Below are 13,492 nucleotides of genomic sequence, written 5' to 3'. Positions count from 1 at the left end.
GTTGGGGGCAATTAACCATCTGATCGCTGGTGGGGGGGGGGGGGGGGGGGCAGAGGATTAACTGTCTGACCCCGCCAGGGAAGGTGGGTGGGGGGGGGGGTGGGAAGAGTGGTGGTGGGATTTCCGCAGGCATTTAATGAAACAGTGCCACGCTCCCTCAGTACTGCTCCTCTGACAGTGCAGCGCTCCCTCAGTACTGCCCCTCCGACAGTGCAGCGCTCCCTCAGTACTGCCCCTCCGACAGTGCAGCGCTCCCTCAGTACTGCCCCTCCGACAGTGCAGCGCTCCCTCAGTACTGCCCCTCCGACAGTGCAGCACTCCCTCAGTACTGCCCCTCCGACAGTGCAGCACTCCCTCAGTACTGCCCCTCCGACAGTGCAGCGCTCCCTCAGTACTGCCCCTCCGACAGTGCAGCGCTCCCTCAGTACTGCCCCTCCGACAGTGCAGAGCTCCCTCAGTACTGATCCTCCGACTGTGCAGCACTCGCTCAGTACTGCCCCTCCGACAGTGCAGCGCTCCCTCAGTACTGCCCCTCCGACAGTGCAGAGCTCCCTCAGTACTGACCCTCCGACAGTGCAGCGCTCCCTCAGTACTGCCCCTCTGACAGTGCGGCACTCCCTCAGTACTACCCCTCCGACAGTGCAGCGCTCCCTCAGTACTGCCCCTCCGACAGTGCAGAGCTCCCTCAGTACTAATCCTCCGACTGTGCAGCACTCGCTCAGTACTGCCCCTCCGACAGTGCAGCGCTCCCTCAGTACTGCCCCTCCGACAGTGCAGCGCTCCCTCAGTACTGCCCCTCCGACAGTGCAGCGCTCCCTCAGTACTGCCCCTCCGACAGCGCAGCACTCCCTCAGTACTGCCCCTCTGACAGTGCGGCACTCCCTCAGTACTACCCCTCCGACAGTGCAGCACTCCCTCAGTACTGCCCCTCCGACAGTGCAGCGCCCCCTCAGTACTGCCCCTTCAACAGCGCAGCACTCCCTCAGTACTGGCCCTCTGACAGTGCGACACTCCCTCAGTACTGACCCTCTGACAGTGCAGCGCTCCCTCAGTACTGCCCATCCGACAGTGCAATGCTCCCTCAGTACTGCCCCTCCGACAGTGCAGTGCTCCCTCAGTACTGCCTCTCCGACAGTGCAGCACTACCTTAGTACTGCCCCTCTGAGAGTGCAGCACTCCCTCAGTACTGCCCCTCCGACAGTGCAGCACTACCTCAGTACTGACCCTCCGACAGTGCAGCGCTCCCTCAGTACTGCCCCTCTGACAGTGCTGCACTCCCTCAGTACTGCCCCTCCGACAGTGCTGCGCTCCTTCAGTACTGCACTGGGAGTGTTGGCCTGGATTATATTCCATGGGTTCTGCCAGCATTACAGGAGTTGGATGGAACTCCTCAGGAAATTCAGGATCAGTGTATTTACAATGCGGAGGCGGTGTGTTCATTCAGCGACCTGTGAACGTGTGACCACTACCTCCCACGGTGTTAGAATCTCTTCCCTATTCTTGGTTTCCTTTCCCCGTTTGCCCTGCCCTGCATCCTATAATACCCCTACATAAGGGCAATGGGAATACATGACAATATCCTATATAGTTGGCTAAGGTAGATTGGGAAACTACATTAAAAGGTATGACGGTAGACAAGCAATGGCTAGCATTTAAAGAGTTAATGCATAATTTACGACAAATATACATTCCTTTAAGGCACAAAAACCCCACTGGGAAAGTGGTCCAATCATGGCTAACAGGAGAAGTTAAAGACAGTCTTGGATCAAAGGAATAGGCTTATAATGTTGCCAAAAAGAGTAGTAAGCCTGAGGATTGGGAGGATTTTAGAATAAAACAAATATGGTTCGAATTTCCCAGGGCCATGGAGGCGGGAATGGAGGCGTGTGGGGTGTTAAAATTGCAGAATCGGGGGGCACGAACCCTTCCCGCCCCCAACCCGCCTCCATGCCCGTTTCCCAGGAGGCGGGTACCCGACCTGTGCTGGGAGACGTCTCCCCGAGGCGGGAAGGGGATTAGTGCCAATTAACTGCCTGTTAACAGGTAGTTAACAGGCAGTTTTTGGCCTAATCCCTATTTTTATTCCTGAAGTGTGGGATTCCCGACGGCTCCAAACCACGCCAAGTTAGCGAGGCGGACCGTCGGGCTGAAGGGCTTGGAGGGTTCGAGATGTCCGGTGTTCAGGTGAGTGATGGGTGCATAAGTGCAGAGGTTAAGTGTGTTTGGTGTGTGTAAAGTGTTTAAATAAGTTTTACTTACCTTTACTTACTAATGCAAGCTTCCTTCCTTCAGGTCTCGGGAGTCCCTCATCTCACCGGCACAGAAAGCAGAATGGCCGTGAGCTGTCAAAAGTTGCAGCATTCTGCTTTCTGTTCTGGAGAGATTTCTAACTGAGTCTGTGGAGAAGGACTCAAGTTAGAAGACAGATTGTCAGTGTTTGACAGCTTCACAGAGCTGTCAAACGCTGATATTTCATCTGTCAAAAGCTCTTGACAGATGAAATGTCAATCCCTGACATCACCTGTAACCGGGTGGCCCTTAATTGGCCTGCTGAGCCCGCTGGGCGGGTTTAACAAGGTCAATCAAGGGAAAATCACGTGGCTTGGCCACAAATCGATGGAGGCGGGACTACAACCCAAAAAGTGGGAGTCCCGCCTCCATCACGTCCCCATTGACAAAATCCAGCCCTTTGTGTCTGTCTTCACAGAAGAAGATGCAAAAAACTTCCAGGAAATAGTGGAGAACCAAGGGTCTTGCGAGAATGAGGAACTGAAAGAAATTAGCAGTGGTAAAAAAATAGTACTGGAGAAATTAATGGGACTGAAAGTTGATAAATCCCCTGGACCTGATGGCCTGCATCCTAGGGTTTTAAAAGAGGTGGCTATAAGAGATAGTGGATGCATTGGTTGTCATCTTCCAAAATTCCATAGATTCAATGGTTCCTGCGGATTGGAAGGTAGCAAATGTAACCCCACTATTTAAGAAAGGAGGGAGAGAGAAAACGGGGAACTACAGACCAGTTATCCTGACATCAGTAGTAGGGAAAATGCTAGAATCTATTATTAAAATTTTGTAACAGGGCAGTTAGAAAATAATAATAGGATTGGGCAAAGTCAACGTGGATTTATGAAAGAGAAATCATGTTTGGCAAATCTGTTAAGAGTTTTTTGAGGTTGTAACTAGCAGAATAGATAAGGGGGAACCAGTGGATGTGGTGTATTTGGATTTTCAGAAGGCATTCGATAAGGTGCCACACAAGAGGTTATTAAACAAAATTAGGGTTCATGGGATTGGGGGTAATATACTAGCATGGATTGAGGATTGGTTAACGGACAGAAAACAGAGAGTAGGAATAAATGGGTCATTTTCGGGTTGGCAGGCTGTAACTAGTGGGGTACTGCAAGGATCAGTGCTTGGGCCTCAGCTATTCACAATCTACATCAATGATTTGGATGAGGGGACCAAATGTAATATATCCAAGTTTGCTGATGATACAAAGCTGGGGGGGAATGTAAGTTGTGAGGAGGATGCACGGAGGCTTCAAGGGGATATAGACAGGCTAAGTGAGTAGGCAAGAACATGGCAAATGAAATATAATGTGGAGAAATGTGAAGTTATCCACTTTGGTAGGAAAAATAGAAAAGCAGAGTATTTTTTAAATGGTGAGCGATTGGGAAATGTTGGTGTTCAGAGGGACCTGAGTGTCCTTGTACATGAATCACTGAAAGTTAACATGTAGGTACAGCAAGCAATTAGGAAAGGGAATGGTATGTTGGCCTTTATTACAAGAGGATTTGAGTATAAGAGTAAAGACGTCTTACTGCAATTATATAGGGCCCTGGTGAGACCACACCTGGAGTATTGTGTACAGTTTTGGTCTCCTTACCTAAGGAAGGATATACTTGCCATAGAGGGAGTGCAACGAAGGTTCACCAGATTGGTTCCTGGGATGGGGGATTGTCCTATGAGGAGAGATTGTGCAGACTAGGTCTATATTCTCTATAGAGTTTAGAAGAATGAGAGGTGATCTCATTGAAACATACAAAATTCTTACAGGGCTTGACAGGGTAGATGCAGGGAGGATGTTTCCCCTGGCTGGGGAGTCTAGAACCAGGGGTCACAGTCTCAGAATAAGGGGGTCGGCCATTTAGGACTGAATGAGGAGAAATTTCTTCACTCAGAGGGTGGTGAATCTTTGGAATTCTCTACCCCAGAGGGCTGTGGAGGCTCAGTCGTTGAGTATATTCAAGACACAGAGCGATAGATTTTTGAATACAGGAAACTTTGTTATATCCGGCACCGACGGGACCGAGCTGTTGCCGATCTATCAAAACTGCCGGACATACCAGCGTTAATGTTGAAGCATACGGAGGTTTTCATCTCCGTATCTGACAACAAACACTGTTGCTTAGCAACAGCTTCTAAACAGTCGGCCCATACCTTGGAAGCGTCTCTGTAGCTTAGCAACAGCTTCAGAGAGACTTTCCAGAGCCTGACTGTTGAAAAAAAAAAAGCCACGAGAAGAAAAAAAACCTAACAAAACGGCTCCTGATTTCTGCCGGTAGATCAAGATTTCCGGACATACAACCTCCGGATAAACCAAAGTTTCCTGTATTAAGGGAATCAAGGGATTTGGGGATAGTGCAGGAAAGTGGAGTTGAGGTAGATGATCAGCCATGATCTTGGTGAATGGCGGAGCAGGCTCGAAGGGGCGGAATGTCCTACTCCTGCTCCTAGTTCTTATATTGTTATACACTACAGTCTCTATTCCCCCCATTGTACATACCTGCGATGCTCATGAAGCGGTGGGAGAAGATGGAAAGCTGGATTGTGTCCAGTTTGGGCCCAATGGAATGTGCCTTCCCACTGCCGATGGTTATTTTGATGTCACCGTGCTGGGTGATGCTCGCGGCACAGTCTGGTTCAATCAGGATGGTGCTGGGGAACAAAATGGAGAAGAACAGATATCAACAAATTGCATTTATATAGCGCCTTTAACGTAGTAAAATGTCCCACGGCGTTTCGCAGGAGCCTGATCAGACAAAAATTGAGACCGAGCCACATAAAGGCGATATTAGGACCAAAACCTCGGTCAAAGAGGTAGGTTTCAAGGAGTGACTTAAAGGAGGACAGAGAGGTGGAGAGGTTTAGGGAGGGAATTTCAGAGCTTAGGGCCCAAGCAACAGAAAGCACGGCCACCAATGGTGGGGCGAAGAAAGTGTGGGGGGGTGGGGTGCGCAAGAGGCCAGAATTAGAGGAGCGTAGATATCTCGGAGAGTTGTAGGGGCTGGAGGAGGTTACAGAGATAGGGAGGGGCGAGGCCAGGGAGGGATTTGAACACATGGATGAGAATTTTAAATATGAGGCGTTGCCGGACCGGGAGCCAATGTAGGTCAGCGAGCACAGGGGTGATGGGTGAGCGGGACTTGGTGCGAGTTAGGACACGGGCAGTGAGCACAGGGGCGATGGGCTCTCTTACATCAAACTATCTGTAATGTTACTGCCCGCATTCAACCACAGTGAGACACAGAGACCAAGAAAGAGTGAGACACAGCGAGAGAGAGAGCAAGGCAGTGAAATATATAGAACAGAGACACAGACAGTGAGAGTGTGTGACAAACTGACAAAGAAAGACTTGCATTTCCATCGCACCTTTCACGACCTCAGGATGTCGCAAAGCACTTTACAGCCAACAAAGTACTTTTGAAGTGTAGTCACTGTTGTAATGTAGGAAACGCAGCAGCCAATTTGCACACAGCAAACTCCCACACACAGCAATGTGATAAATGACCAGACAATCTGTTTTAGTGATGTTGGTTGAAGGATAAATATTGGTCAGTGTTAGATCCGTGGTTCAGTGGATAAATAATCACACGGATGCTGTACATTAACAAATAACAGGTCTTGACTGGAGGAGGGTAATCTCTAGACTGGGGTACAGAGGCATGCGCACAGCTTATATACCGGTGTGGTCACTGCCGGTACTACAGTATACAGGAGCTGTAAAAAGTAGTTCTGACTTAAAGGCACATACACTACAATTCCTCCCTTTTTAGATTAATAATACCCCCTTAATATTCAAATAACAATTACATTTTTACATGTACATTTAATAACAAAAGTCCATTTATAGATTCAGTCTTTGGGGCGGCTTCCTGACCCTTTCGGGATAGCGCCTTTCCAGAGGTTCTTGTTCTTGGTGCAGAGGCGATTCTGACCCCTTTTCATCGGGTAGTTCATCGGGTTCCACTGCTACTGGGTCTGAAGTAGATGCTACCGGTATGTCGGGTTCATCCCCAGGTACTCGAGACATGGGGTTGACGCATTCCTGTGATGCTAAGATCTGATCGACGTGGCGTCTCACAATGTTCTCCCCGACATCCACTGTGTACATTAATGGCCCCTGCCTTGTACATATCGTTCCGGGTTGCCACTTCTCTGTTCGATAGTCCCGGGCCAAGACTGGTTGCCCTACATTGAAGCTCCTTGTCGGCTTCTCGTTGATGTGCTGGAATTGTTTGTCCTCAACATTTCTTCGCACATTTGGTCTGAGCAAGTCCAGACAAGATCTCAACCTTCGGTTAAAGAACATCATGGCCGGGGTCTGGTTGGTAACTGCATGTGTCGCGTTTCGGTAGGCTAATAAGAAATTGTCCATCTTATGTTGTAGTGGAATTTCCTCGTCGCACATGGCCTTTATCGCCTTCTTAAAGGTTTGTACGAACCTCTCAGCCAATCCATTGGTGGCTGGATGATACGGGGCGGATGTGTAATGCCTTACCCCATTCCTTTTCATGAATTTTTGGAACTCATCGGACACAAACTGTGGTCCATTATCAGAGCAGATCTGCTCTGGCAAACCGTTTCTGGCAAATATGGTCCGCAGGACTGCAATCGTTTTCTCTGTAGTGGTTGAAGACATCTTTATCACCTCAGGCCACTTTGAATGAGCATCCACTGCTATTAAGAACATTGAGTCCATGAATGGACCAGCGAAATCAATGTGCACCCATTGCCATGGAGAGGAGGGCCACTCCCATGGGTGTAGAGGGGCCTGTGGTGGTGCATTTTGGACCTTCTGGCATCCTAAGCAGCTCTTAGTTAGGTCTTCGATTTGTTGATTGATTCCCGGCCACCACACATAAGCCCTAGCAAGGCTTTTCATTTTCACTCCCCCCAGATGACCTTCATGTAGCTCATTTAGCACTCTCTCCCTTAACTTGGGTGGAATCACCACTCTGGATCCACACATCACTGTCCCCTGGCATACTGACAGCTGTTCTCTTCTGGATGAGAATGCTGGCAACAGTGAGTCGCCATGTGTTGGCCATCCCCTCACCGTCAATTCATATACCCGTGACAGCGTCGGATCATTGCAGGTCTCCTTCTCTATATCCGCGTTTGGTACTGGCAATCGTTCAATTATCGACGAATAAAATATCTCGATAGGGTCCACTGCTGGTGCTTCCTCCACAGTAGGCAGTGGCAGGCGCGATAGCCCATCAGCGTTCCCCTGCTGTTTCGTGCCTTTATATTCTATATCATATTGATTCGCCCCTAGAAACAGGGACCATCTTTGTAACCGCTGTGCAGTCATTACTGGCACGCCCTTCTTAGGATTAAAGATGGAGACAAGTGGTTGGTGGTCAGTCAGCAAGGTGAACTTCCGCCCATGCAGATAGTGGTTGAATTTTTTTACTCCCCATACAAGGCTGAGGGCCTCCCTGTCAATCTGGGCGTAGTTGCGCTCGGCTGAGGTTAGTGACCGAGACGCAAAGGCTACTGGCCTCTCCAACCCGTCTGGGAATTTGTACGACAGCACCGCTCCAATGCCGTAGGGTGATGCATCACATGCCAAACGAATTGGTAGTGCTGGGTTGAAATGGGCCAACACCTCTTTTGATGTGATCAATTCTTTACACTTCTGGAAAGCTTGTCTACGTTCGTCATCCCACTTCCATGGTACCTCTGTTTGCAGTAGGGTGTTCAGCGGGTGTAATACCGTAGACAAATTTGGTAAGAACTTGTGGTAATAGTTTACCAGCCCGAGGAACGACCTCAGTTGTGACACATTTTCCGGTGCTGGAGCCTTGACTACTGCCTCAATCTTGTCAGGGGACTTATGTAACCCCTCTTCATCGATGACGTGGCCGCAATACGAGATCTGTTTCTGGAAAATCTCACACTTGTGGCGATTAGCTCGTAGCCCATATTCCTTTAATCTGGCGAGCACCTTCTCCAAGTTAGCGAGGTGATCACCGTCATTTTCGCCCGTGACCAAGATGTCGTCCAAATAACACTGGGTCCCTGGAATCCCTTGCAGGACCTGATCCGTCGCCCTTTGCCAGATAGCCGGAGCCGAGGCTACTCCAAACACCAGCCAGTTGTATTGATAGAGACCTTTATGGGTGTTGATCGTAAGGTAATGTTTTGAAGCTTCTTCTACCTCCATTTGCAAGTACGCCTGGGCTAGATCAATTTTGGTGAAGCGTTTACCACCAGATAGCGAGGCGAAAATATCCTCAATTCGTGGAAGCGGATATTGCACCGTGTGAAGGACTGGGTTCACTGTCACCTTAAAATCCCCACAGATGCGGACCTTCTTTGGTTCCCCAGGCGTATTACTCAACGACCTCTTCATTACAGGAACGATGGGTGTAGCCCACTCGCTCCAGTCCACTTTGGACAGTACTCCTGAACGTTCCAACCCTTCCAGCTCTGCTTCAACCGCTGGTCTGATCGCATAAGGCACTGGTCTGGCCTTCAGAAACTTTGGGCTTGCATTTTCCTCTATTTTAATTGTTGCTGTTATTCCTTTTAGTGTTCCTAGTCCCTCCTGGAACACTTCTTTTGCGTCAGTTAGCATTTTTGACAGTCGTCCAGGTGTGACGTCGTCATCCTTTTTGGCCTCAACCTTCAGTGCCTGTATGGAATGCCAATCTAATTGTATCTTCCGGATCCATTCACGTCCTAGCAGTGGTGGTCCTCCATTTGGCAATACATATATATCCATTTTAGGTATTTCCTGACCTTTATATGTCACTTTCACCCTTATTTTCCCTTTGGAGTAGACTTTTTGCCCCGTATACGTCTTCAAGACAATCTCTGTAGCTTTCAAGGGTATGTGTGAAAATAGCCGCTTGTAGTCTCTTTGATTTATGACTGTTAGAGCTGACCCTGTGTCCAATTCCATTTCCACTTGGACTCCGTCTATCTTGAGTGTAACCCAGATAGTCTGGTGATCCCCCATTTCGGTTACATTATGTAGTTTCAGACAACCCAGCTCCTTGCTTCCGGAGTCTGTTTCACTTTTCTGTTCGTCTGAACCACTGTCCATCACCTGGTGTACCTTTTTGTACTTCTCCTGTGGAGATTTCTTACTGTTGGTTTTCTTCCCAGACCTGCAGACTCTTGCTATGTGTCCTGCTTTCCCACACTGTCTGCACACTTGGTCCTTGAACCAACAATCTTTCTGGTCATGTGTTGTTCTGCCGCAGCGATAGCACTTCCCTGTTCCATAGGTCATTTCGTTGGTGCCATATTCTTGCGGTCTCCGTTGTATCTCTGCAGCGCCCCTTGCGGCTGCTTCGTGTGATACTGCCATACTGAAAGCTTTGTCCAGCGTAAGGTCCTTTTCTGATGGAACCCAGAAACGGCTTCTTTCACTTTGTAGCCCACACACAAACTTGTCCCTTAACGTGTCTGCTAGTCCCGCTCCAAACTGGCAGTATTACGATAGCTTGCGCAGTTCCGTTAGGTCCTCAGCATTGCTTTCGTCTTTGTGTTGGTTCCTTTTATGGAACTTAAATCGTTCTGCTATCAGCAGCGGTGTGGGGTTTAAGTGGTCCTGTAGGATTTCTACTATGCTTTCAAAATTCTTGTTTACCGGCTTCTCTGGGGTTATTAGATTTCGCAGTAACCCATAAGTTTTTGCACCCATGGAATTTAACAGAACCAGTGCTTTATTAGCATCTGGCACTTCATTCGCCCTGCAGCACACCTCAATACGTTCCACATATGTCGCCCAATCTTCGACTTCATTGTCGAACGTAGAGATACTGCCACTCTTCGGCATCCTTGGTTGTGCGTTAACGATCACCAATGGCGCCTCCCGCGCTTCCCCTTCTTCTCCGCTGGCACAAAATGGCGTCTCCCGCGCTTTCCTTCCTTCCCGCGCTCGCCCGTCTTCTCCGCTGCGGCTTCGCAAAATGGCGTCTCCTGCGCTCTTCCTTCTCCGCGGCTCAATGGCGCCTCCCGCACTCTCCCTGCTTCTCCGCGGCTCAATAGCGTCTCCCCTTGCTTCGCCCCGCGGACCCTGATCAGCCCGCGATCCCTGGCTGTGCTCTGCATGTTCTCCTCTTGATATTTGTCGACGCCGCTCAGTCTAGAACCCAGCTGTTTCTTACCCTCTCTCTCTCCGGTTTGCAGTATTTTTCCTCGACGCTGCTCGGTGATCAACCCCCGGCTGCGCCCTGCTCTCTTCACCCTCTTTCTTACCCCGTCGACGCTGCTCGGCTCTCTCTCTGCCGTCGGTCGGCTCCAGCCGCCGCTGCTCGGGAAGGGTCTGCTCTGGACCTGTCGTCGGTCTCTTACTGCTCGTTGTGGCTGGGGAACCAAGCCCGGCTCTGCACAGCCTCCCCAGCGAAGTTGGATCTCTGCCTGACTGCTGGGCGGTTGCTCGCGGTCGACGCCCGTGTTCCTGGACTCGACTATTTTTTTTATTTTTTATGTTGCAGGTAGATTCGAATCGACACTCGTCGCCACTGTTAGATCCGTGGTTCAGTGGATAAATAATCACACGGATGCTGTACATTAACAAATAACAGGTCTTTACTGGAGGAGGGTAATCTCTAGACTGGGGTACAGAGGCATGCGCACAGCTTATATACCGGTGTGGTCACTGCCGGTACTACAGTATACAGGAGCTGTAAAAAGTAGTTCTGACTTATTAAAGGCACATACACTACAGTCAGGACACCAGGGAGAATTCCCCTGCTCTTTTTTGAAATAGTCCTGACCAATATTTATCCGTCAATCAACATAACCTTCCTACCTAGACACAATTTAGGACTCAGAACTCAGAGATTCAAACATGAAGTGCTTTATTGGAAGGAAAGGAAGTTCTGGAAAGTTCCGAACAAAGAGAGCTAAACTTAACAGAGAACACCCAACCGTTTATCTCCTGTGACAGCGCCACCACAGGTGGGAGGAGAACACACAATAGAACACAAAATACATAACATTTCCTCCCCTCTTAAATGGAAGGTCCACATTATTCCTCAACAGGTAAGTTACTTTCAATGCACTCAATGAACCTAGGGTAGAGGTAGACTGCCTCAAACCCTGACTTTACCCTGGGGTTTATTCTGCCCCAGTCTTGTGGGTAAGTCACTAAGCCTACAGATCCAAGCGTCTTGGAGGCCGCCGCTCTCTGACAGGATACCAGCGGTCATCGCTGGCTTCCACAGCAGTAGGCATTGACACAGGCCTGGATGGAGAAGGTGCCTGTGTCAGTTGAAAGTCAGGAGTTTGCACAGGTGGAACAGTCTCTTTGACTTCCTGTGTTGGAGAAGAGCACTGTGGCAAAGGATGCTGGTTTGCGGTATCATCTGGAAACAGTTCAGGCCAACCAGCCGTTGGAGCCTCTGTGGCTGTCTCTGCTCCTAGCAACAGTTGATCTGTGTGTCTTCTCCAGACGACGTCCTCAGCAGTCTCAACCGTGTAAGACACAGGGCCTGTCTGCGCGATCACCGTAGCAGGAACCCATTTCGGTCCCGTGTTGTAGTTTCGAGCTAGGACGTGCTCTCCAGGGTGAAACCGTCTCTCCTTGGCTCTTTTCTCTCTCTTTTCAACTTGAGCTTGTTGTTGACAATGGACAACCTGTTCTGCCCTTGGAGGTTTGAGTAAGTCAAAACTTGTCCGCAACTGCCTCTTCATCATGAGCGAAGCGGGGGAAGTTTTGGTTGTGGCATGCGGCTCGTTCCTGTAGGACAACAGGAAGCTGTTCAGACGTTGGTGGATTGAGCCCTGACATTGCGATGCCTTCAAGGCGTGCTTCAAAGTTTGCACAAACCTTTCTGCCTGGCCGTTAGTAGAGGGATGATAGGGCACAGACCTGATGTGTTGGACACCATTCACATGCAGGAAGGTTGCAAACTCCTGTGATACAAATTGTGGACCGTTGTCACTTACGAGTTGTTCCGGTGAGCCATAACGGCTGAACATCTCACCAAGTTTCTCAACTGTTTTCTCTGCCGTGGTAGACCTCATCACAGCGACCCGTCCGGCCACTTGCTACGAGCGTCCACAACCACCATAAACATCTTCTCTTCGAAAGGACCGGCGAAGTCCACATGTACTCGCTGCCACACTTCTGCAGGCCAATCCCAGGGGTGTAGGGTTGCCAGCTGTGGAACATTCCGGACCCTTTGACATGGGGAACATGTTTTGGCTTTCTCCTCAATATTCCCATCGAGAGCTGGCCACCAGAAGTAGCTTCTTGCCATTTCCTTCATCCGAACCATCCCACTGTGGCCTGTATGAAGTTGTTGCAGTATAGGTTCCCTCAGAGGTGGCGGAATGATGACACGGCGTCCCCAAAGAAGACAACCTGCCTGGACGGAGAGCTCATTTCTTTTTGAAACATAAGGTTTCAAACTAGGAGAATCTAGGTGGGGTGGTAAATTGCGAGGAGGAAAGTCTCAGGCTACAGGACGATATTAACGGGTTGGTCAGATGGGCGGAAAAGTGGCAAATGGAATTTAACCCGGAAAAATGCGAGGTGATGCATTTTGGACGGTCAAATAAGGCAAGGGAATACACAATGGGTGGTAGGGCCCTAGGAAGTACAGAGGGTCAGAGGGACCTTGGTGTACATGTACATAGATCCCTGAAGGCAGCGGAGCAGGTAGATAAGGTGGTTAAAAAGGCATATGGGATACTTGCCTTCATTAGCAGAGGCATAGAATATAAGAGTAGGGAGGTTATGATGGAGCTGTACAAAACGCTGGTGAGGCCACAGCTGGAGTACTGTGTGCAGTTCTGGTCGCCTCACTATAGGAAGGATGTGATTGCTCTGGAGAGGGTGCAGAGAAGATTCACCAGGATGTTACCTGGGATGGAGCGCCTTAGCTATGAAGAGAGACTCTACAGGCTGGGGTTGTTTTCCTTGGAGCAAAGGAGGCTGAGGGGGGACCTGATTGAGGTGTACAAAATGATGAGGGGCATAGATAGGGTAGATAAAGAGGAACTTTTCCCCTTAGTAGGGGGGTCAATAACAAGGGGGCACAGATTCAGGGTAAGGGGCAGGAGATTTAGGGGGGATTTGAGGAGGAACTTTTTCACCCAGAGGGTGGTTGGAAGCTGGAACTCACTGCCTGAAAGGGTGGTAGAGGCAGGAACCCTCACAACATTCAAGAAGCATTTGGATGAGCACTTGAAATGCCATTGCATACAAGGCTATGGACCAAATGCTGGAAAATGGGATTAGACT

The 13,492-nt window shown here is 49.5% G+C and overlaps 1 protein-coding gene across 6 annotated transcripts in view; it reads right to left on the bottom strand.

Moving 5' to 3' along the window:
- oplah (5-oxoprolinase, ATP-hydrolysing) overlaps positions 1-13,492 on the bottom strand; it is a 119,902-nt gene that overhangs the window by 31,801 nt on the left and 74,609 nt on the right. For all 6 annotated transcript variants that reach the window (XM_085987282.1, XM_085987287.1, XM_085987288.1 and 3 more), the window contains exon 17: positions 4,787-4,938. In XM_085987282.1, coding sequence (XP_085843408.1) covers positions 4,787-4,938 — 152 coding nt within the window. The remainder of the gene's footprint in view (positions 1-4,786; positions 4,939-13,492) is intronic.

Source organism: Somniosus microcephalus, chromosome 5 (genome assembly GCF_052327205.1).
Source record: "Somniosus microcephalus isolate GS21.2 chromosome 5, FLI_Smic_1.0, whole genome shotgun sequence".
Lineage (NCBI taxonomy): Eukaryota > Metazoa > Chordata > Chondrichthyes > Squaliformes > Somniosidae > Somniosus > Somniosus microcephalus.
The sequence above is the reverse complement of the archived record's forward strand: the minus strand, read 5'-3'. Positions and strand labels throughout refer to the sequence as shown.